Here is a 26095-nt window from a genome sequence, read left to right as displayed (position 1 = left end):
TGAGTGAGCTTACTCTGCATATGGATTTTTTTTTATATTGCATAGTTTAAAAGGAGATCACAAACATTGTTCTTCTATTTATTCTTATTAATAATATAAACATCTAAAAGCATTTCTTTTTACCTAAATCTACTGGCTGTGGTCAACCATCCCAGGGTAGAAACAAAAATAACATACAAATCAATTTCAAAGTCATTTTATAACACGATTTTAATACAAAATTGCTGCACTTGCATCAGAACAATGATTTTTTTTTATAAAAAAAGTATATTTTACAGCTGAAAGTAATTGCCCTTTTTTATTTTTACAATAGTTAAGTTATAATGCTGAAATAGCTGAAAAAACCCACACATAAACCTAATTTTGAGCGATAATGAAAATAACCCTGGCATGGCTATCCACATGTAAATTATGTGTTCACAACAAATTATAAACATAATGAAATAAGAAGAAATACATAACAACTTAAGGTTAAGGCTACTTGGCACTGACATGGTCTTTATACAGTTATACATTAAACAAGTACATGGTACAGCACGCTACAATTATGTATGCTAACATTTGAACAATTATTGCAACTAAACAAGTTCCTATTAACCAGTTTCCACTCAACAATCATTCTGGGGGTTTTCTGGGCTCTGTTTGCTTTCTAAAATTATAAGATTACTATGTTGTCAAAATCAGAAAAAGCAAAAAAAAGTTCATAGATGACAAATTTTGCAGGATGTATTGCAACTATGCATTTTTTTTATTATAAAGATCTATTAATTTCAAGCTATTTTGTATTTTACCTATTTTATAGTTAAATAAAAAAAATGTAAGACAAATTAATCATTTGAGCTATCAAAAATAAATGCAAGACTTACAATGTGATTATGCAATAAATGAGATTTCCATACCAACAAAACATAAAGATTATTTCATAATGGGTAGGTAATCTGTAAACAATATATAACATGATCATATATATATTACTCTGAAGTACAAAAAAAAATCATACGAATGCATTTGTAAGACAATTTATAAAAACACCAGCAGTTAGTTACTGTATATGAATACAACAGAATAAGTTTGTTAAACCACATGGCACAAATACAGGCAAGGCTTTAACTAGCACACTTGGACTTTAAGATAAGAAATAATCACGGCTTACTCACTTGTATAAACATAATGTTGAATAACTGAAATACATAATGATTTTAGTACTAAATCTTATAGTATTCGGTCATGTTCAATAAATAGAACATACAATTTTAGAAGACATATAATTGATCATATGTTTCAATGAAAATTCTAATTGAGGCTACACAATGTTATATATCACAAACACAAACTGAGAACTAGGCATATTGCACCCTAAATATTTATAAATCACCGAAAATATAAATGCTCAACGAAAAGAAATGTCTGAACATTGTCCCCTCCCAATATCTATGGAAATAATGCCTTTATCCTCTTTGTATATGTTCAATATCAACAATATTGATTCATGAGTGCTTCTCAATCCAGTTTTAATCAATGATATACTCATGCATATACTAACTGAAAACAACAGAATGTTTGACAGACGTGGCAATATTTTTCTTTTCCTAATATCTGATTCCAAGCTGTATTTCCATAGCAAAAGCAAAGCATTGGGAAAGGACACCAGACTTTGAAAACAGTTATACTACTTCATTAAGATACACGGATACATCATGCATAGAAATCTGAATGATCATTGAATGTTTTTTTACTCTCAAATTAAAATAATGCATTTGAATGGTGCAAAAAACAGATTTGGTATCAAGTACTTTGGTCAATTTAATCAATTCCCTTTGGTTTTTTGGAGGTAAAATTGTAGTGTTTTATTTATTTTTTTAAACAAATAATTTTAGCCATATTGATCATTTCACAGCCTTGAAAACTATACCTCTTTTATAAAATCAATTGTTGCATACCACCTGAAGTTTGAATCGTCAGACTTACACATTGTACTATGGCAACAAAACAGAAACAATTATATGCATACAATGACTTTTTGGCTTCACTAGAACCATCTAACCTACGTTGTGAACACAGTCACATATGACACACAAAGAGTGAAAACAGATTCCATTAACCGGTCCCGGCGACTCCCAGCAATACCAGCACCACTATGTATGCCAGTAACTGCCATATTTAGAACCAAAGGATACAGTCAAGAAGCATATTGTTTTTGCTTTTTGCTTTGGAAGCAGTCACATGTTCTTACCTGTCACAATACATAATTATATCGATGTGTTAAGGTTAATAACTGTGGCATTGACAGCTCTGATAATTACATGTATGTAGTGTTTTGCTAATATTTCTTTGATTTTTTTTTTGTTTTGTTACAAAACAGGATGAATGAGGCAACAAAAACAATATATTTTGTACTTTAAAAGTCAACTGAATAGAAAATTGAGCCCTCAATAGACTTTATTACAATTTTTGACCTATAAGCTTGCTTTTAAGCATTTGAAATGAAAAAATGAAACCAAATAAAAGCTCATTTTTTACCGCACAATAGTGTTTGTTTGTTTTAACTCGGATTGTTTGCTGAAGATGTTCATCACCAGTTATGTTCACATTTCCTTTAAACAGTTCGTTGTTTCTATACTGCTAAATATGCCAAATACTGTCATGAATAGCAGTTCTGCTGTTAATGGAATTTGCCCAGACCTGATTGATGAGAACACATACAAAATATGACAACACAGATATGGACAAGAACACAGGACAGTATAGTGAAGGCAACAAAAAACAGAGATCACAACACAGCAGTTATTGGCTTATTGTTCACTAACCTTGGAGAAATAAAAATCTCCACGCATAAAATAACATAAATAAAAACCTCCGGAGTAAAAGAATAGATTCACAAAGGTATGATCGTAAGAATCGAAAATATGAAATGTGTTTTAACAAATTTCATGATAAAGCACATATTCATGATAAAGCACATAACTGCACTTAAATCACTTCATAAAATGTAAAATACATGTAAAAAAGTAATAAAATACTAGAATTTTGTTTTTTAACATAACAGTACTAAAAACTGTGTTAATAAGAGGCCCAAAAGGGCCTATGCTCTACTGGAATGGCTTTTGTGGTCATCTCAATCCAGAGCATGTATGTATGGGTAAAAGGCAACAGACATATAGTTTATGTTTTGTGTTTGGGTTACCTGAAACGTAGCACGTTCTGAGCCCAGAAAGTATTGTAAGCAGATTAGTTGCATGAACATTTTAATATGTGCCAAGTAAAAGTCATCTGACAAAAAAAAATGCTTTTAAAACTGTACTCATAGTAAAAAATTCTGTAGTTTTAAAAGTTAAAAAAAGTTGGTCAAAAGGTCAAAGTCAAGGGCATCCTTGGACAACATTGATCAATTTGAACAAACATTTACAATCAATTGTGCTGAGATGGATGCACGAACACACAAAAAGATTTTCAAACCTTTCCAGATTTATGTTTACCAAACCTGTGAACCCTGGGTGTGGCCAGTAATGACACCAGGTGCATAACTTAAACATTCACAACCAATTTTGTTAAGATGAATGCACAAACTACAGAACTTAAAGCTAAAAAATGGCCTTTGGGCTTTCAACAAGAAAAAGGCAGAGTAATTCACAAAATCAACTGCAGAAGCAAAAAGCAAATTGTCTCTCAAAATCCTAGACTTGCAAATTGTCTCCCTTAACTCTAGACTTGAATTTACATGTACATGTAAACTTGGCTAAAAATAGAATTTGCTCATGCAGACCTGGCTAAAAATAGAAAGCATTTCTTTAAAACTTTCATGCCCATAATCTAGGCATTCATGGGCGGATCTGGCTGGTTTTCGAATAGAACCGAGCTCTAATGGATATCTAGATACTGTACAAGTTTCATTGAGATACAATCAAAACTGAAGACTGTATCGTGTTCACAACCAATTGTTTACCACAATAGCATTTTTTAATACTATCAAGGGCCATAATCTAGACATGCATGGGCAGATCTGGCTGGTTTTCGAAAGGAACCCAGCTCTAATGGATATCTAGATACTGTACAAGTTTCATCGAGATACAATCAAAACTGAAGACTGTATCGTGTTCACAAGCAATTGTTTACAGACGCACGAACGCACGGATGCACATACTACATACACAGTACCATCGCATAAGCTCTTCTGGCCTTTGGCCAGTAGAGCTAAAAATTGGAAGATTCAACTGAAGTAGTGCTTTTGCCAGCGTTAGATGCTGCAGCCTGCCTCTTGTCGGCCTTGGAAAGAGATAGGGTAGCCAAACGCTCCTTAGTGCTGGACCCACTGAGACTTTGGCGCTCTCTGCTGCCGGAACTGGCGAGACTGTTGGAGGAGTAGCGCTCCCGATGTAAGCTTCCGTCCCGACTCTGTGCATGGTCCTTTCGGGCCTTCTGGGCAGCCCGAGTGGCAACCATGTCTATCATGGAATACTCCACAGGTACTGGCTCAGCAGCTTTCTTCGACTTCTTTGTTGATTTCCGGGTGTTTCCAAATCTCTCCGGTATAGAAAGGTCCATTTCTGCATAGTTTAGCATTCTAGCCTGGGAGTTAGCTGCTTCACTCCTCCCAGCCTCACTAAGGTCAATTTCTGCATAGTTAAGCATTGGTTCAATCTGCTCTGCTGGGACAAGAAGTGGCGACTCTGGAGGAGACATGTCACCAGTGAAGTCAATGTTCATGTACATGGCAGTGGGTGACCGCATACTCTCACTTCTTGTTATGATACTTGACTGATCTGATGATGAACTCTTGAAAAATTTAGATGACTGAACCTCTGAGCCACTGAGGAAGGACGATGTGACAATGTTGTCAAAGGTGAACACAGAGCCAGTATTTGGTGACTGTGGTGTCATGAGGGGGCTGGTGGTGACACTGTCGTCCAGGGTGCGCCGACGCTCCACCTTCTGGTATTCCTTGCCAGAGCGGGGCCGGAGGATTGTGGAGGCAGGGCTGGAACGGACCATTTCATCTCCTTGATGGGTCCCACTATCCACGGACCCGAGGGACAGGTTATCCCCCTCCCCCATCTCACTCACCTCCACCACCAGGGTTGACGTCTTTTGGCTGTCCGCTTCACTGATCTCTGACTGTGTCTCATCTGGAAACAATAATGCAAACCATTAAACATATTATATAACAAATCCTATAATCAGTCAAATGTAACACATCAACATCAACCAAGATTATGACATTTATCACTGAAGAGTTATAACTAAAGTTATAAGAGTTATTGTTCAAGGCAGTATTTTTCGGTCACATACAACAATTGAATAAGTAGAACCATCACCTTCAGGTTGAACAGCAGTCCTGGGTATCCATATCTTGCCATGCTCGTCCTCCGAGGGCGGGGTGATTCTCAGAGTGGCCTTCGCCTGCAGTTTCATTAGACTTGGGCTCAACACAGGGGACTCCACACCACCTGGTCCCCCTTCCTGCATGGACATGTCCAGAGGGTCAGGTTTGTCTCCCTTCGGAGTGTTCCTCTCTAGTACTGGAGATAGCTTTGTTGGGTAGCTCTTCATTTTAGGAGGTATAAATGGTGGAAGAGAAGAAATATGTTTTGCAATTGCACTAGCTTTTTCATCGGGTGACAGTTCTTCCAATGGCAGGGTAAGTTTCGATTTAAGATCAGCAATTTTATCACCCTTTTCAGACAAAGAGTGAGTAGAATGCCACAGTTCTATTAGTTTTTCATCATCGGTTTTACATGAATCTCCTTGTACATTCAGAACAGTAAACACTTTCCCACCATTTTCATCTGAAACTTCTTTATTGAAATCACTTTTAGTGTTATCACCTACTTTTGAAACTTCTGGTTGTTGAGATTCATATAGATCATTTTTTATTGTATCTTTCTCCTTATTGCTTTTCCTTCTAGATTCCAATGGTCCCATAAAGAAGTATGACTGTTGATCATAGTTGCCTTTTGAGCACTCATCTTTCTCTGGATCAAGGGCACTATCATTTTCCTGAGCGTTCAGATTGCCCTCCGTGCTACTGGTATGAGTGGACACTGTTTCACAGCTATTGAGAGATGAGTTAGTAGCACCTGAGTGTTGAGACAGAATGGAAATCCCTGTAGATGAGCTGGAGTTGCTCTCGGGGTTCATAGCTACGTAGCTTGAGCGGTTTGGAAAGCTTGAGGAGCGGCTACGATCCTTCGGTGGGAAGACTAGATCCTGTTGAGACTGGGAGCGACTACTCCCCTGTGAGCTAGATGAACTAGCATACTCCTGTATCACAACGTCCTCCTTGATTGTTGGTTCACTCAACGACGTTGCTAACAAGTTCTCCTGACTCTGTGAAACACTCTTCCTATCTCGAGAATTTCTTCTCATAAGGCGGGAGAAAAATCCTGGCGCTTTTCCTGAGCTTGTTTCTCCTTTGCTGTTAGAGCTCTCAGATTTTATTGATGCTGTGTCTAATTTGTCATTGTTGGGATTCAAAAGAACAGGCTTCCTATTGACCTGTTGAAATGGTAGTGTAAAATCCAACAAGTTATCAAATGGCATTTCTATATTGGACAACTCCAGTTGTTTGTCTGATTCAAACACTGGGTCACTAGAACCTTCAGGACCATCAATTTCACAGTAATCATCAGAGGTAAATGTCAACTCTTTCTTTACATCCATAATTCTATTTAAACCTTCCTCCACTATTGAAGAGTTTATATAAAAATCTTCCTCACAGACACTGGGCTTATCAGGAGTCACTGAAGACATGAGGATATAGTTCTCCTCCCTGATTAATGTTTCACGCCTCTGTTCCCTGGGTGAGTTACCCGCACTGACACTTACAGACTCGGTTCTGGGTGGGGGAAGGGGAGAATACGTATCCTCGTAGCTGGATTCAACACCTGATGCACTGATAGATCTCATAAACGTTGGTCTTTGAGAGCTATTCACAATGTCCCCTGATTTTGATTTGTCAAGTTCCATGATACCAGCCATTTCCATATATGAATCTTCCACATCACACTGTGTATATTTCTTTTCCTTTGGGGGTAAACTTACAACTTGCCTGCCTGTCAATGGATCAACCATTCTACACGGCTCATTGTAGTCTATTCTACAGTGAGTTGGCTCCTTTTCAAAGCTACCCATCATAAAGTAGTCTTCCTCCTGACTAGATTTGTACGAGACTTGACGAGCAAATGGTGAGCTATTGTTTTGTGAGCGTTGTTTTACTGGCCTGCGTTCAGGTGGTCTAGGTGGTGCTGGTGGTCTGGAAGCCATATCTACCATAGGTTTAGGTCGATATCGCAAATTTGGTCCTTTTGGAGGTAATTCTGGTGGTGGTGTCTCCTCTCTCGTATTGGCATAGATAGGCTCGTAGGAGAAACTGTTGTTTCGAGTATGAGCACTAGCACGTAGATCAGAAGAACTAATACTCTGTAGGTTTTCATGGCTCCCAGGAAGAGACAATGACACTCTGTGACTATCCTTTCTCAGTCTGTTACCACTGGGAACATTGTCATACCCAGCATTTCGTGACCTTGACCTCTTAAGGTCACATAAAGAGTTCCCGCCATCAGGGGCAGATGTAGACACAGCTGGAACATGCACATGGTTGGCACCATCCACACCATCATACTTTGACAAATTAACATACGGCAGTGGGGCATTGAAATGGGACCTCTTTGGTATCCTCTTTAGTTTGTTCACAAGGTTTGGACTCAGCATTAGACTGTTAGTGGTGCCAGACCGTGGGGAGGGGCGACAATGGGTGTTGTCTGAAGAGATGCTAATGTTGTCAAGAGATCCCCTGACCCCTGACCCCTGGCTTCTTGGGTTTCCATATTGATGACCCTGTTTTAAAGGGAGTGGGGGAGGCTGCTGGTCCCACTCTGAGTCTCCTTCTGTCCTCTGGCAAACCTGAAAAGTGAATTTACACATCATAGCAATAAATAATTGGCTTTAATATAATTATTCTACACTGCATGAATTCTTTGAAGTGGTATCAAATCAGCTATTAAAATTGTTCTACTGAAAAATATCTATGCAAACAAAAATCATTACTTTAATCATTATGAGATTACAATTCTAACAGATGTAACTCAGTTTATTGCATTGCATCCCTACATATGGTGTTAGAAATAGAATTACGCAATTCTTGCCCGTCGAAGTACATGCATAGAAAATCTGCCACAATAACTAAAGTTTAAGAGTGTGCAATATAAATTTGATCAAATTAGTGTAACCCGGTGCTAATTTGCCGTTTTTACTATTTCCTTGATAGAATATTATGTTGTGAAATTAGCGTTTTCACGCAGAGAGATTTTCGTGAGATGTTCTCACTTAAAACATTGCTTTTGGGAGACATCTTGTATTGTACTTTTTAAAGTTAGAAGTTTTAGCATTATGACATTTGATTAACAGTACACTGACAACACGGTTATGGGGTGAGATAGGAAGACGTTTCGAGATATTTATAGGACATTTGGTTCCACATACCTTATGTTCAGTTATATTATAGAACGACACAGTTGTGATACTCGTGGAATACACATATGATGAAAAGATATTGTAGTTGTCAATTTATCCACTTCAACCTTAATCCACCTGGACATTAAACCCGAACCTTACACGTCGATTCTAACTTTCTATTTACCGGAAATGTCGGCATGTTACATTAGGACAATTCAAGGGCCATTACTCTTTGTTGAGATATTACACTTTTAAACTTTGTTATCTGGTTGAGTTAAAATTAAATAAAAAATGCCCAAAAGAGCATTTCCCGTTAAAGGTGCTTGGTCAAATTTAGACAATTAAAGGGATGAATCTACATTGTATTATAATATGAATGTTGATTTACCTCTTAATTATGCCTCTAAACTTAGATTATAAGTTTGGTAATGATTGGAAATAAGAAATACAATTTATATGAACTTGATAAAATTATAAAAAATTAAGGGCTGTTAATCCAAAATAAATAATGCTGGTGGTTGATCACCGCCAATAATAGTTTTGTTAACCAAAATTGCTCAATGAGTAAACAGTGTAATCTGGCAGCCTCTTTATCAAACTTCAGTGAGATAGTTTGCCTCAAAACTTTGCAAGTTTCACTTATTTGGTAAGGATAGGTATTAACTTATGAAATGCTCAGATAGAGATCAAACAAAGGAAAATTGGTAAAATTTGGATAATAAAATGACCATATTTGGCAGTGAACAGTGCAATCTGGCTCATTTTTTAACTTAATCTAGATGTTATTTTGAATCCAAGGTTTAAGAGAGGACATGGAAGTGTAACACAGTGGACAATTTATATAAATTGTTCAAACAAAATAGTATTTGACTCAAGTTAAAATGGTTCTGGTGTACAATATGACTTGTCCTGGTTTAACTGTCGGTGGCATCAATGACAAAATACACTCAGTTCATTCCCTGTATTCATTATTGCTTATAATCACCTTAAAAATAATTGAAAACAAACTAACAAATAAATTAACCCTACACTGAAATATATGTGACCTCAGCAAGCAAAAGCTCAACTGGACACTAACCCAAATGTGGACAAATTAAGAACTATATATATATGTTGTTATCTTCACATCATAATTTTAATGTAGGGCCATTATGGGCTGGATTTGCACTTTAACTAATTTTCTGTTCCAACATTTGCTAACACAGCAAAAATAATAAATTTCAATTTGAATTAATGACATTTAATAGAAAATGTAAAGGACGGAAATAAAACTTGATACTCTGTTCATTGGTAAGAAATATGCACACTCGTTATCTTTTCAATAAGAGTGAATTCTATGGACAGTTTGTATGTTTATACAAATATTTCAAAACCCATATCTACCCTGGAATATCCAATGATCATGGGTTGACCTGACAAAACACATGGCTTTGTATGCAAGCAGATGACTAAACAAATGAAGAGAATGTAAACCCTTTCCAACAATTGGTTAGCTTTGCCAATTGTTGGAAAGTGTCTACTGGTCACAACAGTTGAACTGTTCTGCAACTTGTTGTAAAAAGCTTGATTGAAGGGAAAGCCAAGCCTTGTACTCACTTGCAGCATCTCATCGAGAAGGGACATTTCCTTCTCGATCTCCTGCTGGCTCTGGTCCAGGCTTCTCATCACTTCATCATGCTGAATGTCAAGCACTCGGTCTAGCTCTGCCCGCTTCTCACCTGGCACTGATTGGCTGATGTGCTTGTAGTGATTGGTCAATGGCTCGTTTACAAAGTTACACAGGACAGGTGCACTGGAGGAGATGGACATGGTATTGTGATCCTGACTTTCACACTGCAGAGATAAAACACTCCCTATTGGTGAGGTAGAATCTGATTGGCTGCTGGTGATAGTGGTTGTCTCTGATTGGTCAACACTGACAGTATCAGACTGTTCTACACAGTTTCTTGGCACTTGATAGGACATTACATTGTTATTAAATTCACCAGTCCAATTGAGATAGTTTTCATTACCCTGTGATGATTGTCCATAAATATTTCGAAAGGCATTAAAGTTTTCATCAAAACTGCGAGCAGAGCTGTTTTCACTGTTAAAATTTTTTTGTTCTACTTTACGAATCCTTCTTGGAGGCACGTCATAGATTGCCATTAAGCGCTCCTTCTCAACATTTTCAATGCTCTGTAAATGTTGTTTATCCGTGTAAGTTTTCCCTCGCCGAAAATCAGTAAAGCTGATGGAGTGTCGTTTGTACCGGGGCCAAGAGTTGTCGTCGTGGTAATTCTGGTCTGCAAACACCTGCCGGTTCTCAAACTTCTTGAAGACTGCGTCACTGACTGACTGCTTGCTGGGCTCCAGAAACTCACTCCCTGAAACACAATATTAACAGTAAATTGCTTATATTGGGGTTTGTCCACTTTTAAGATGATTCATAAAACTACCTACTTTCAATATCAGCAGACACCTTAGTTGTGTTAATAGATAAAAAATAAATGAAAATGAGGCTGTAGTTATTTTTTGGTAAATTCATTGTTGGCAGTATTTGTGTTCTAATTAGATGAAACTTAATGAGCACTAAACAAAGACAACAAGCAACTTGGAAATTGATAACCCCTGCTGTAGGAATTTCATTGCTAAGATTTTAACATATCAAGACTCCAATTTAAGCAAACATCTCAAAGGGTAATTTATATATATATAAGAAAGTAATTGTGATCTTGGTGGACTATTTAATATAAATTTAATAAAATAAATAATAAATAATTTAAAGTAAAGTTTTGCAAAAACATAGTTATGTCTTCAATGTGTAATAATTTGATAAATCAAAGGTCAATAATTGTGATGGTACTGATCAAATCTTAACAAAATATGTGCATGCACCTTTTCGCTATGGTTGAACACACATGTAAGTTTCACGAAGTTCTGTCAATTATTTAAACATGGCTCGACAAAAGCCAAATGAAGGCTTTTTTCATTAATGAAAGGGCAATTACTCTTGTGTTCCTGACCTCATTCATACAATTGTTGAACATGCACCATATTCCTATAGTTACCGTATACACAATTCATGTAAGTTTTGTTAATTTCAACTTATGTTCCGTAGTATAAGCTCAGGGAAGGCTAATTCTTAGCTGGTTTTAGTGGCTTTGATCATTACTTAAGGGCAACTTCTCTTGTGATACTGTCCTGATCAAATGAAAACATTGAGCGTGCACCACCACACTATTGTTAAACCCACAAAATTTCATTATTTTTTTGTTGATTACCGGTATATACATAAGTATGGCTGCAGACAGACAAAATTTCACTTTTTCACTGTTGACTGACCCGATTCAGGTGAATCTTGCGCTTGCTCTTGACATAAGTTTCATTAATTACTTCTAAGTAGTTGCTATACATTGCAATGACTGGATGGACAAAAGGACATAAAAGCGGATAATGGAATTTTTCGGCAGGCGATGATAATAAAGGCAGGCAAAAACAGCACATCTATTTACTAAAACATAAAGATTATCACTATTTCATGCAGGAAATACAACACAATTGAATCTGCACTTATCTTAGACAGCACTTATTGATCAACATTCCTACCAATTACCTGGCTATTACTTTAAAAAATCTATTTAAGGACACCGAGACAGACAACTTCTGATAGTGAAATCAAATCTCAAGGCAGGAATGGTGAGCTTGTTTGTTTTTGTAAAGAAAGTTTAGACTGGCTGAATGCCCACATTCACAAATTATCATCATTGTTAAATGTTTGTTCAGTCTGATGAATGTAGCAGGAAATATTTAAAAGAAATGAAGTGAAAAGCTATGTGATATTTTATATGATTCTGTGAAGCTTAGTACAAACAGATGCGTCTTAGTTAAAATATTTCTTCTACATATTATGTAGTAACATCAGGATTGTGTTTCAATGTCTGTATAAAGAAATAAATGTCTGCCAAGGCAAGCTTATACATGCATTGAAATTAATCTACCATCATTGCATCATGCTGACAAAGCATACAGCTGACACAGCAGCCATGTTAGTGTATATTGTAAAAGCAGCATTTAGACATACTTCGTTTACCAGTTTGTCTGCGGATAATAGGGGCCGACTTTCCGGCACTGGCTCGAGAAATGATCTCTGAGATCTCTTCCACCTGGTCTGTCTGTAACACGTGGAAGCCTGCACCTGAAATACAGAATTTAACATTCAAAATTGGTACATAAGTTACAGTTACACTGGTTTGGTCAGGGTTATTAAAAGAAAACAAAGATAATTGCCATGCATCTTACATTACTGAACATTTTGGAACCTTGATGACTCCAGACAAATTCAAAACATTAAGAAAACAGTTGTAAACCATGAATTTCTTTCCTGAGGGTGTTCATTATTTAATCATAAAATTTGAATTAATTTTAGATATTGATTGAAATGACTGGAACAATGTTTGACTAGTAATGGACACATCATGACCAATTCTCATATCCAAGACACATCACAATCAATTCTCATGTCCTAAATATATCACAACCAATGGTCATATATCCCAGACATATCACAATCAATTCTCATCTCCTAGACATATCACAATCAATGGTCATTTATCCTAGACATATCACAACCATTGGTTATATCTCCTAGAAATATCAAAATCAATGGTCATATATCCTAGACATATCACAATCAATTCTCATGTCCTAGACATATCACAACCAATGGTCATTTATCCTAGACATATCACAATCAATTCTTATGTCCTAGACATATCACAACCAATGGTCATTTATCCTAGACATATCACAATCACTGGTTATATATCCTAGACATATCACAAACATTGGTTATATCTCCTAGAAATATCACAATCAATGGTCATATATCCTAGAAACATTACAATCAATCGTCATATATCCTAGACATATCACAACCAATGGTCATATTTCCCAGACAAATAACAACCAATGGTCATATTTCCCAGACAAATAACAACCAATGGTCATATATCCTAGACACATAACAATCAATGGTCATATTCAAGACATATCACAACCAATGGTCATATTTCCCAGACATATCACAATCAATGGTTATATCTCCTTGAAATATCAGAATCGAAAGTCATATCTCTTAGAAATATCACAATCAATTGTCATATATCCTAGACAAATAACAACCAATGGTCATATACCCTAGACAAATAACAACCAATGGTCATATACCCTAGACAAATAACAACCAATGGTCATATACCCTAGACATATCACAACCAATGGTCATATTTCCCAGACATATCACAATCAATGGTTATATCTCCTTGAAATATCAGAATCGAAAGTCATATCTCTTAGAAATATCACAATCAATTGTCATATATCCTAGACAAATAACAACCAATGGTCATATACCCTAGACAAATAACAACCAATGGTCATATACCCTAGGCAAATAACAACCAATGGTCATATACCCTAGACAAATAACAACCAATGGTCATATACGTTTATATGTTTAACTTTTCCACAAAACTTACTTAAACTTTGCACTCAGATTCCATTGTTTCCCCCCTTGCCATACCTTTACCACAGCGTGATCCTCCTTCAAAGCAGAACTTTCCGTCGATGGCACCAAATCTGCGTAGCTCGGACACCTGCCAGCTGCCAAGGATCTTTGGTGGAATGTGACCAGTCAGGCAGAACTTGGAGCCATGGATGTGCATACGAAGGAGGTCAAGTGGGAGCTTACTGTGGGACGGGACCTTGATGGTGCGCACGGGAAACTGGTGCTCTGGAATAGAGATCATAGGTTGCAATGTAAGAAGTATAACTTAGTAACACATGTCATATACTTGTCAATGTCTTTGTCATGAATACTGGACGCAAGTTAGATCTATTGGGCTTTCCAAACAGTCTTGCAGCTCTCCCTGACATAATACTCTTAAAGAGTTAAAAGTTATTGCTAAACAAATAAGGTTACCTTCTTATGGGATTTCATTAAGTAAGTCAGTCACTTATTTGTATGGCAATAGAAAGACTGAATATAGATGATTTAGATGTCAATTTCTACTCAATAGTACAGTTCATTTATAAAATGTTTGCTTGTTTCAATGATTTCCACAAAACATTAAGCTTACACTGTTTTCATTCACCTGCAGCTGTTATGAAACTGCTACCCACTGCAACCACTTTATATATGATGCAGCAAGTGCTTAAAGAGCCATCATTATGTTTAGAGCATATAAAACACTGGTGCAGGTAAAACAGTGATAGTTTATGTTTACAGAATTCAGCCTTGAATAGTTTACTTTCAGCTAAAAAATTCTGAAATGTTTACAGGCATTACTCCTGAATGCTGTGTCTGGTGGTGATAAGTGAACTACCTACAACCAAATGGACTGCTGAGATGTTATCACATATACAGTGGATGCAAACATGCTTCATGAAAGTTACAAGTACTTAAGTTGTTACTTGGGTTAAATAAATATTGGTGAATACATGTATTAAAGGTATTTTCCTGAAATTTGTAAAGCAAATTAATACACATAAATATAGAAATAAATATATAATCAGCTGCTATCATTTTTGTTTACAAACATGATTTCATAAGTTATACCAATATTCACCCTGGACTTTTGAAGTTTTTTTTTAAAACAATATATATAAGAATTAAAAATAAGTGCATTTGTTCCGCATGATTGAGCTTATCTTCTCCAGTATGGTTTAACAGCAGGCAAACTGAAGACAGCAACTGCCAGGTAATACATTCTAGCTCATCAAATACAAATATCTGGCTTATATTCAGTTCTGACAGATATAATTACACAAAATATTCGGAGCTTGTTCCCACATCTCAACTTTTTCCATGACCATTTCAGCTTTCAATTACTGAAATTTCACACCCCCCAAAAATATCAAAGCACCCCATTTGATATCTTCCCTTTTCACAAGTTAACAAGTTCGAAGAAATGTTATCTGAAATTGAAAACGTTTTAAATGAAGACAAGTAAATGGCGAAAGAACTAAAATATGGGAGATAACAATGTGGTAGAATATTGCAAATCTTTTCTTAGATGACTTCCAGTAGTTATGTGGTAGAATATTGCAAATCTTTTCTTAGATGACTTCCAGTAGTTTCACAGTAGTAGTCAAGAGGCCCTGACTAGAAGTACTTCTTAGCTCCCAGAGGCCCATGTCATCTCACTGCCATAAAAAACAATTATCCAGTCTTCTTCAAAACCAAGGTTCACACGAAACCCATGCTGAATATTGATGAAATCTTCAAATGGAAATCATTTTTTTGAGTTTAATTGAATTTCAGTTTCTTTGCAATTAATAGTTAAGCTAATTGTCATGTGAAACTGTGAGAAGAGAACGTTGATTAGGCCATGCTTGTTTCATGTGGAAGCCAAAGCTATGTTGTCTTTGAGTTTTGTTCTTTGTGACTTTGTAAAAAAAAATACATTGGTAGCTGTACGTCAAGCAGGCCATTCAAACTGAAGAAAACTGGTGAAAACATCAACCCTTAATTATTAATGTATGTTTTATGCTTATTTTAGAACAAATGCAGAGGCTCCAGCAGTGGCCCATAGAAAAGTAGTCATAAAACAGGTGCTTTATTGACAAAATAGTAGGAAAAAGCAGGATTTTTTTTTGCAACAGTAAGAAGAGAAATGAGGAATTTTGTACAATTCAGTTTAAGATCATCTTACAAGAAGAACAAATCACTTTTAATGTCTTTCAATACCTATTTCAAACCTGTCATAAAACTAAGCCAGGCAAGTTTTTTGAAAGTTTATAGCCGTCTGAGGCCATTTCAGATGGGCAATGTTTCAATTGATTATTACTCGCTGCTTCAGAATCATTAGGTAATCGGTAAATGAAACAAACACACAAATAAAAAATAAAAACTGATATATAGATCAGCATTTTTCAAAAAAAAAAGTAGTAGGTTTTGACATAAAGTAGGAAAAATAGAAAGCCTTTTCAAAAGGTAGGAAAAAGAAGAACCATGAGAGAGCCTCGAAATTTGGAACAAGAGTGCCACCAGTAGATGTCAACGTTTGTTTATTTTTCACTGTTGGCCAAGGTTCAGAAGATCAAATTAATCTTAGCTTTGCTTCTCACTATAAATATTTTCATTGGAATTATATAAGTCCGATGTTAAGTTCTTGAGCGTTTTTTTAATTTATGCCCAAAGGTTTAATTTTTTGTATGACTTCACCACCAATGACAGCCACACCAAGGTTATGACAGTACCTTGAATGTTTTACTGAAAAAAAAGTTTAAAATGGGCATTAAATATTATAAGAATTACCTTCTCCTAGACTGCGCCTAATCTTGATCTCAAACTGTATGAGAGTTTCACGGGAGTCGAAGGCCAGTAGGGTGATCTGCTTGTTGCAAATAATGGCGAGAACACTGGTCTCCTTGTCAATACAGATGCCAGACTCGAGTCCGTAGAAACCGTCCAGGGGGAAGCTTGACTTTGCTGAGAGGCCCTTTACCGCGTCCCGCACATCCTTGTACAGGTACACCAGCAGACGGTCTGAAAATACACAACATATGGAAAGTGAACATTCAGTCCTCTTCTTATTCAATTGTTAGTCTATAATCTATATTAAAATAAACAGTCTAGTCCTCATGCCTAGATATCAAGCAATATATAGTGATTTGCATCAATGTCCTATATGTTGGTTTGCCTTCAACCTAAAAAAGTCATTTATCATATAGAAATAAAACAGCTGTCAACAAAACCACAATATTCCGTGATCTTCCATTGAGTACCAACACGAACTGCTTTTTAATTAATGCTTGGCAATGTTTGGAGCAGCCATATGTGAACCCAGTTCTCCTCTGTGATGCACACTTCTAAACAGTGGTAACTCACATCTTAGTAAAAGTAATTAGTAATGAACTTAGAGATCTAAAGATTGTATATCAAATTAAGGTAATAATATAATAAGAAGAAATAAAAATCTTGCACATATTAATCAGAAAACTACCTGATAAATAATTGATCAAACGATTTAGTTACTTAAGCTTCCACTGACACTTACATGAATTACTTTTTAAGAAAGGTCATAGAAGTCCCAGGCAACAGTGAAAATCCTTATCCAGTTAAAAACCACTCCAACAGTATAATCCAAAAGCCAGCGTGTATCAGTCACTAACATTAAGTGACACACCTTACCCTACCTAACAATAAACCACAGCCATTGGTGACCAGCCACAGAAACTATCAACACCAATAAACAATCATCACCACACTTGAACAGATACACCTATCTAACTTTATTTTATTTCTATTGTCTGGATTTAACATACCAACACAGACATCCACCCACAAAATAGATTAAATAACCAACTGTATCTGCAACCTGAACTAAAGATGAGCTACTGAGATGCTCCTCCACACAAACAATTAAGACAATCTGGTGTGCCCATTTATCAAATGGCAAGTTTTTTACCAGGGGCTAGGGCTGGATCTGTTGTATATGTTCACTTTTGTTTTCAATGTTGTCTCATTAATTGTGCCTCTGACTACAATAAACATGATCACTGCCAGGTGGGGCTACCAGGCATGACTGAATGGCTTTCTGAAGTTTTGCTCAGAGGTTCACTTGAAGTCACAGTTATCGCTCAACCTCAGCAATCAAATGTACAGCACATATCAATATTATACAGTTATTTATCTTCTGTTGTAGAACCAAATTCTTTTACACAGGCAATGGTTAATTATCTACAAGATGTGTTGTGAATGCTTTTGTACTGTTTAATCTAAGTACAACGTCTTTATTTGTTTGATATTTTTTGTATATTTGTAGATATTTCAAACAAGAAAAGGTGAATTGAACAACAATGCAGTCTTCACTGAAGTATGTAACTAGTCTTGGGATTGAACCGGAGATCCCCCTAGTGCTCCACCATTTGCTAGCCTTGGGATTCAAACTCTGATCCTCTGGTACTCAACCTACTGCTACCCTTGGGATTCAAACTGTGACCCTCTGGTGATCCACCAACAACTAGCCTTGACATAAAATGACCACTTGTGCTCCACCAACTGCTAGCCTTGGGATTGAACCTGTGTCCCCTAGTGATCCACCAACTGCTAGCATTAGCAATGAACCTGTAACCCTCTGGTGCTCCACCAACTGCTAGTCTTGGGATTGAACCTATGACCCCTCTGGTGCTCCACCAGCTGCTAGCCTTTTGATTAAAACTGTGACCCCCTGATATTCCACCAACTGCTAGCCTTGGATTTGAACATATGACCCTCTCGTGCTCCATCGACTGCAAGCCTTGGGATGGAACATATGACCCTCTGGTGCTCCAACGACTGCTAGCCTTGGGATTGAACCTGTGACCCCTCTGGTGATCCACTGACTGTTAGCCTAGGGATTGAACCTGTGACCTTCTGGTGATCCAACAACTGCTAGCCTTGGGATTGAACCTGTGTCCCTCTGGTGCTCCACCAACTTCTAGCCTTGTGGTTGAACCTGTGACCCTCTGGTGCTCCACCAACTGCTAGCCTTGGAATTGAACCTGTGACCCCTCTGGTGATCCACTGACTGATAGCCTAGGGATTGAAACTGTGACTGCCTGGTGATCCACCGACTGCTAGCCTTGTGATTGAACCTGTGACCCCTCTGGTGATCCACCAACTGCTAGCCTTGTGATTGAACCTGTGACCCTCTGGTGCTCCACCGACTGCTAGCCTTGTGATTGAACCTGTGACCCCTCTGGTGCTCCACCAACTGCTAGCCTTGGGATTGAACCTGTGACCCCTCTGGTGCTCCACCAACTGCTAGCCTTGGGATTGAACCTGTGTCCCTCTGGTGATCCACCAACTGCTAGCCTTGGGATTAAACCTGTGACCCCACTGGTGATCCACTGACTGTTAGCTTAGGGGTTGAAACTGTGACTGCCTGGTGATCCACCGACTGCTAGCCTTGTGATTGAACCTGTGACCCCTCTGGTGATCCACAAATTGCTAGCCTTGGAATTGAACCTGTGACCCCTCTGGTGCTCCACCAACTGCTAGCCTTGTGATTGAACCTGTGACCCTCTGGTGATTCAACAACTGCTAGCCTTGGGATCGAACCTGTGACCCCCTGGTGCTCCACCAACTGCTAGCCTTGGGATTGAACCTGTGACCCCTCTGGTGATCCACCAACTGCTAGCCTTGGGATTAAACCTGTGATCCCTCTGGTGATCCACCAACTGCTAGTCTTGGGATTGAAACTGTGACTGCCTGGTGATCCACTGACTGTTAGCCTCGGGATTGAAACTGTGACTGCCTGGTGATCCACCAACTGCTAGCCTTGTGATTGAACCTGTGACCCCTCTGGTGATCCACCAACTGCTAGCCTTGGGATTGAACCTGTGACCCCTCTTGTGCTCCACCAACTGCTAGCCTTGGGATTGAACCTGTGACCCCTCTGGTGATCCAACAACTGCTAGCCTTGGGATTGAACCTATGACCCCTCTGGTGACCCACCAACTGCTAGCCTTGGGATTGAACCTGTGACCCCTCTGGTGCTCCACCAACTGCTAGCCTTGTGATTGAACCTGTGACCCTCTGGTGATCCACCAACTGCTAGCCTTGGGATTGAACCTGTTACCCTCTGGTGCTCCACCAACTGCTAGCCTTGGGATTGAACCTGTGACCCTCTGGTGATCCACCAACTGCTAGCCTTGGGATTGAACCTATGACCCCTCTGGTGATCCACCAACTGCTAGCCTTGGGATTGAACCTGTGACCCCTCTGGTGATCCACCAACTGCTAGCCTTGGGATTGAACCTGTGACCCCTCTGGTGATCCACCAACTGCTAGCCTTGGGATTGAGCCTGTGACCCTCTGGTGATCCACCAACTGCTAGCCTTGGGATTGAACCTGTGACCCTCTGGTGATCCACCAACTGCTAGCCTTGGGATTGAACTGTCAACCTGTGACCCTCTGGTGCTCCACTGACTGTTAGCCTAGGGATTGAACCTGTGACTCTCTGGTGTTCTCAAACTGCTAGCCTTGGGGTTGAACCTGTTACCTCGAGTGATACATTAAATGCTAGCCTTGGATTTGAACCGGTGACCCCTCTGGTGATCCACCAACCGCTTATCTGGGGATTGAACATATCAATATTTTGTGCTTCGCCAACTGCAAGTCTTGGGATAGAAACTGTGAGAACAAGGTGCTCAATCAACTGAGTAACATGTAAGTTAAAAGTAGGTTCAATGTCAAGACTGGCCTGTTATTTTTATTCTGATTATGTTAAGAAGCACTCAGATTCTTAAAAAAATATACAGGTTCAGATTCATTTCATTGACAGCCATCAGCCACATCAATTGAGGTAAATATATATTCATACTTCAAAGGTAGGAGTATAAATGATGAAAGCCAATGAGAGCCACGCATGGTTGTTGGTGTTCATGACTCACTGGATTCAAATAACTGGCCATGATATCATACTTACCTGCTAATGATCTTCTTTATAATACATGAGTTTTAACAATTAACTGTATGTGTAGTATAATTCATGGATTACAAAATAAACAAAACATATTCCTGGTGTTGTTTTGGTTGCACCTAGGTTCCCTGGACTACTGGTCTGTGATTGACAGGACATCAGGATATCCAGAGTCTGGAGCTATAAAATTACTCTCATCAGGGCAACTGAGAGTACTTTAAAACATCAGTATCATCAGGTTTCAACAAATTTCAAACAAAAGTGAAAGATCTCCATCAGGTTAGCTAAAAGTTTGAAACATTTCAAAACATTACTGAACGAAATATACCAGCTACAGAATTATTCAAAATTAATGAGAAAACCTTTTTGTCTAATTTTCAAAGCCAATTACCAAGGAAACAGACCCTCACACAGAAGCCGGGCCAGAGGAAGCAATTTCCTCGTTATGAAACCTGATAAGCTTGATAAGATAACGTTGCAGTTATCCACATGAGGGGAACCAATGTTGCTTCATTAAGCCACTTAAAATCCAGGTATATTCTGACATACAAACAATGCATGATCACAGCTGTCACTTGAAATAAGAAAAAAAAATGGTTGAAATGATTATATAGACACTTGCAACATCAATAATCATTGATCATTACTGGTACAATGAGATACATAGGCAAAGTGTAACTTAATATGATTTTTTGTTGTAATAATAATGCGTTGAAAATGTGGTTCTGGGATCCATAGCCATGTAGACATCACAGAAAACACTTGATTTTTGTAAACAGTTGGTCCTTGCTTGGAATGTGAGCATTTTGAATATAACTGGAGGCACTTGGCCACAGAGTGTGCAAACTAAATCAGTGTGTAAGCACCAGCTGGGGATTGTGACAAAAACACCCTGGGCATCTCCTACCCCATGGCTTTATCATCTGTGTACTGGTTCTAAATGAAAGAAAATTGAGATATCAAGATATGTTATCTGTTTTACAATCTTTCAGAAAAAATCTCCAAGAAAATGAGTCCCAGATAGTTTTCAGAGAAATGGGAACACCCTTAACCACTGACAACAATTACTGACTATTAAACTGGCCCAAAACTTTTCCAAATTGGTTTTCCTGCATTTAGCGCTACAAAAATGCTTGTGCCAAAAATGAATGCAAATGAACAGAATTGCGCATCAAGTGTTTAGTTGGGCTACAAACTAACAGTACATGTAGGTTTCTGTTTATTTGAAGGTCTTTTTATTAAAAATGGAAATTAAACCTTCAAGCCCAGCACAGCTAGGCATTTTTTGTTTACAAGAGATGTTTGTCAAATATTATGCACCCCCCGAGCGCCATGTTGTCAGGATTATAAGGACAATTGAATTGACACCGACATTGGATGCCGTTGAGGCAGATTTAAAGTTATGATTATTCAAAGGGTGAGGATAGAGTGTGTTTTGACCATGACCTTCGACTCTATGACCTAAGAATCCGTAGGATTCATCACCAAAAACCGAAAAATATCAAGTTTGAGGGCCATGGGCAGGCATTGTCAAGTTATCACACAGACAAGCTTTTTTCGTTCAAGGTCACTGTGACCTTGACCTTTGACCCCTAAAATCATAAGGGGTCATCTATAGGTCAGGCGCAACCCCATGTTAAGTTTGAGGGCCATGGGTGCAGGCATTGTCAAGTTATCACTCAAACAACATTTTTGCATTCAAGGTCACTGTGACCTTGACCTATGACCCAATGACTCCTTAATCCCAACTTCCATAATTATCAAGTTTGATGACAGTAAGTCCAGGCATTGTTGAGTTATCACTCGGACAAGCTTTAAAATCCTTTTACCATTAAAGGTCACTGCGACCTTGACCTTTGACCCAATGACCTCTAAAATCAATAGGGGTCATCTACTGGTCAGGCCCAACCTTAATGTCAAGTTTGATGACCATACGTGTTTTCAAATATAAGTAGCATAATTTATAGTCCTCCATCTGTGTCCCTGATCAGATATTCATGAAATGTTTTCAACTTTGAGGTTTCTCTACACTTCAAGCATTTTATAAATGGACACTGCACTACAAAATAAACTACATATTTCCATCATTTTACAACTTATACAACTACATATAATGTGAAATTCAAAGGGAAAGTCAGTCCAACTCCCCCCCCCTCCCAAAAAAAAACATTTGTAAAATTTGTGTTTTTATATATATATATATATATATATCAATATATTTTTATTTATTTTCTATGCCATCTGTCCAAAAATGATTACAAACATTATTGAAGTTGTATGCATGAATGTATATATATAGTGTGTTTATGCTCATGTCAGAAGAATTCTGATTCAATGATTTGGAAACCATCTGATGGCCAAACTTGCATTAAGTCATTAATACACTCAGCTTTCACCAATTTAATGATTTATTCAAACAAAAGTAAACAATACCTATTACTCAAGATAAAAAGTTGATGAAGTTTTGTTGAAAATTGATTGTTAACGATTGAGTTAGCAGATAATCCATTATATAACCTCGGAATCGATATTGTACCTATATGTGGTTGTATTCTCTATAAGAAGAACAGTTTGGTACAACAGCTGTATAGATCATTTTGAATGATTCATCAAGAATTTGCTTTCATGTGCATCCATTGTGAAGTGCACTAATGTTAACATTCAAATGTAGCTTGTAATTCTTTCAAACTACTTTAGTTCAAACATTTATATTAACTTTTGATTTTCAACTGATTTTTAATTACTAACTATATTACACAGTGCAGGTCTTTTAGCTAGATACGTACAGCGTCGTTTGATTTTACATGTGACAAAGACATCAAAATACTAAGTGTGGTTTTCACAGATTTAGCACTGCACAAATGCCTGTTGTATTTTCCTTTTCTTTGGCCTGTAATTAGAAATGCAGAATCTTTGCATACAGACAGATTTTATTATATCTGTGATATTTAAATTGATTTTTACTTGATCAACTCACTTATTTTTCTTATCTGCAAACCACAAGTTACAAATTCAATCAATTGGGTTGACAAATAAGTGAATGCATTAAGATTAGACCGGAGTATTTGACAATAATTTTAGCTATTTTTAAATTTACAACTGACAGATATTCTTCAAAAAGTGAGTTCCCTAATTTGAAATTTGAAATCAATTACAAATCTATTCTAACAGCATTCAATATATCCGAAAAACACTTCATACAACAAAAGAAATTCAATATATTTCTTATATTTTACTAGACTATTTTCACCAAGGGAGCATGTTTCCCAATCAACCTACCAGGATGGACTTACACATAGCTGACTGTTCTGCTACGAATTGTTGTTTTTTAGTGTATAATTGTGATTTTTTTTTATAAAATTCACTCACGCAATAATTTTGCAAATATGTGGGAGTTAGGAAACCTTCCCCTACGCCTGAAAAACCCTCACCTTCAAGTCTGGGGTATTTTCAAAATGATTTTCTGAATTTTCATTCTGGAACGGGTACTCCTGCTACATAACTATATACTGGTGCATCTGTCCTTTAATCAGCCATGAAGGCATAAATCTAAAAGGAGATGAACAGAAGCAAGCCTTCAACTTGCTACACAAGGACAGATTAGTTAACACTTGTGACAAGTATTTGGTGAAAACAGATTTACACTGGGCTACTTATTGCTCATAAAAGAGTTGTAAGTGATATAAAATTGTCACCTGCTGGGGCAATGTGTATTTACTATAAATTACAACATAAAAACTTCCCCTATCAGGTCAAACAAAGACCAAAACCACACACAGTAGATGGCTGCTGAAAGTACTAATCAGCTTCGTAAATATCTGTTATAATTATGATGATAATACCAATGTACAGGCTTTGAAAAAGAGAAACATTTTCTATTACAAATTGCCATTTTCAAAATCAATGTATGTCAACTTTGACATTCTTCTTGAGAATTGCCATGGTTGTCTGGATTTGTGATTTGTGACTTTTTTTGAAATTATGTGGTTCATGAAATGTTATTTTATCATTTACAATTCTCAGACAGGGTGTGTGTAATGTGTATTGACCCATTTATAAGTTTGAATCATCAGTGATTAATTAGTCATGCCCAGGAGGCTTATCAGCTGTCTGAGACATTTCCAGGAAACAATGGCCAAGAGCTACTCACAACAGAACAGAAAATCATGTCTCAAGCCAACATGAAATACATGGGTAAAATTTTCCATTAAAATAGCAAATGAGATTAACAAAATGCTTACTTAACAGATCATTGGCAAATTAACATAATTCTGATTCAACAAACAGTACATGTAACATCTTTCTAAAACTTTTCTGGAGTGCCCATCTGATCTGTTGACTTCTTTTCTTGCCTGCAACTCTTAATTGGATCTGTTACTCCTGATAACGCTTGACAGGCACCATGAATGAATTGCCAAACAATAAAGCCAGTGCCAGGTGCAGCCTCCTTCAACTAAACCTTTGGACTTCGGAATGATGCAGGAATGATGCACCAGGAAATACTAAAGTCTTCCAATAAAACAGTCAGCATGGGAGTGCCAAGATGGGAAACAGAACTGCAAGAATTGAATACATTTTTTATAATCATTTCAATTAAAAAATAAATAAATTCTGATTTAAACAATTTTGTGTTTTAAGTTTTGCTAATTTTATCTAGAAATTTCTGTTAACAACCCACTCACTTTAGAATCAACAGAAATGCTTTCATAAATTCTGTTTTGATGAAAACATCTGGGATATCTCAACTATCAATCAGCCAATTAGTTTAATTACCAGCTCATTGAATCACTCATTTCAAGGTATATGTTGGAAATCAAATCTACTCAAGTAAAAAACCAACTATCATCTTTACCTATATGTGCTCTCAGACCACTATTTCCTGTTTTTGCAAAATCAATTATATCATAGCGAATAAAACTTAGGAAAAAAACCGAACCACAAGTGCATGGTATTGGTAAACTTCTATCTTAATTTTATAAAAACTGAGGCTAAACAAAACTTCTTTTTTTTACCTCAGATTTTTGAAACTCTATAGCATTACACAACGGAAAAATATGTCATTTTTCTGGGGAACAGTGACACAGTCATGTAAAATAAATACTTGTGGGATATTTCCCTATTAAAATATCATTAAGGAGGGAGAGTAACATTATGACATGATGACAGGCCAAGAGAAAGTGCTCCTAGAGGTCCAT

The 26095-nt window shown here is 37.3% G+C and overlaps 1 protein-coding gene across 2 annotated transcripts in view; it reads right to left on the bottom strand.

Moving 5' to 3' along the window:
• Window positions 1-62: 62 nt before the first annotated feature.
• The window catches only part of LOC128213182 (uncharacterized), a 30379-nt gene continuing 4346 nt past the window's right edge, over window positions 63-26095 (bottom strand). The window contains exons 3-8 of one of the 2 annotated variants that reach the window (XM_052918738.1): window positions 16751-16981; window positions 14015-14224; window positions 12515-12628; window positions 10048-10817; window positions 5313-7899; window positions 63-5123 (exon numbers count right to left, since the gene is read on the bottom strand). In XM_052918738.1, the coding sequence (XP_052774698.1) occupies window positions 4192-5123; window positions 5313-7899; window positions 10048-10817; window positions 12515-12628; window positions 14015-14224; window positions 16751-16981 (4844 nt within the window). In that variant the 3' untranslated portion in view covers window positions 63-4191. The remainder of the gene's footprint in view (window positions 5124-5312; window positions 7900-10047; window positions 10818-12514; window positions 12629-14014; window positions 14225-16750; window positions 16982-26095) is intronic. The other variant, XM_052918743.1, reaches the window with a different exon arrangement.

The sequence above is a fragment of the Mya arenaria genome, chromosome 2, assembly GCF_026914265.1.
Source record: "Mya arenaria isolate MELC-2E11 chromosome 2, ASM2691426v1".
Classification (NCBI taxonomy): Eukaryota; Metazoa; Mollusca; class Bivalvia; order Myida; family Myidae; genus Mya; species Mya arenaria.
This window is presented reverse-complemented; position numbering and strand designations above follow the sequence as displayed.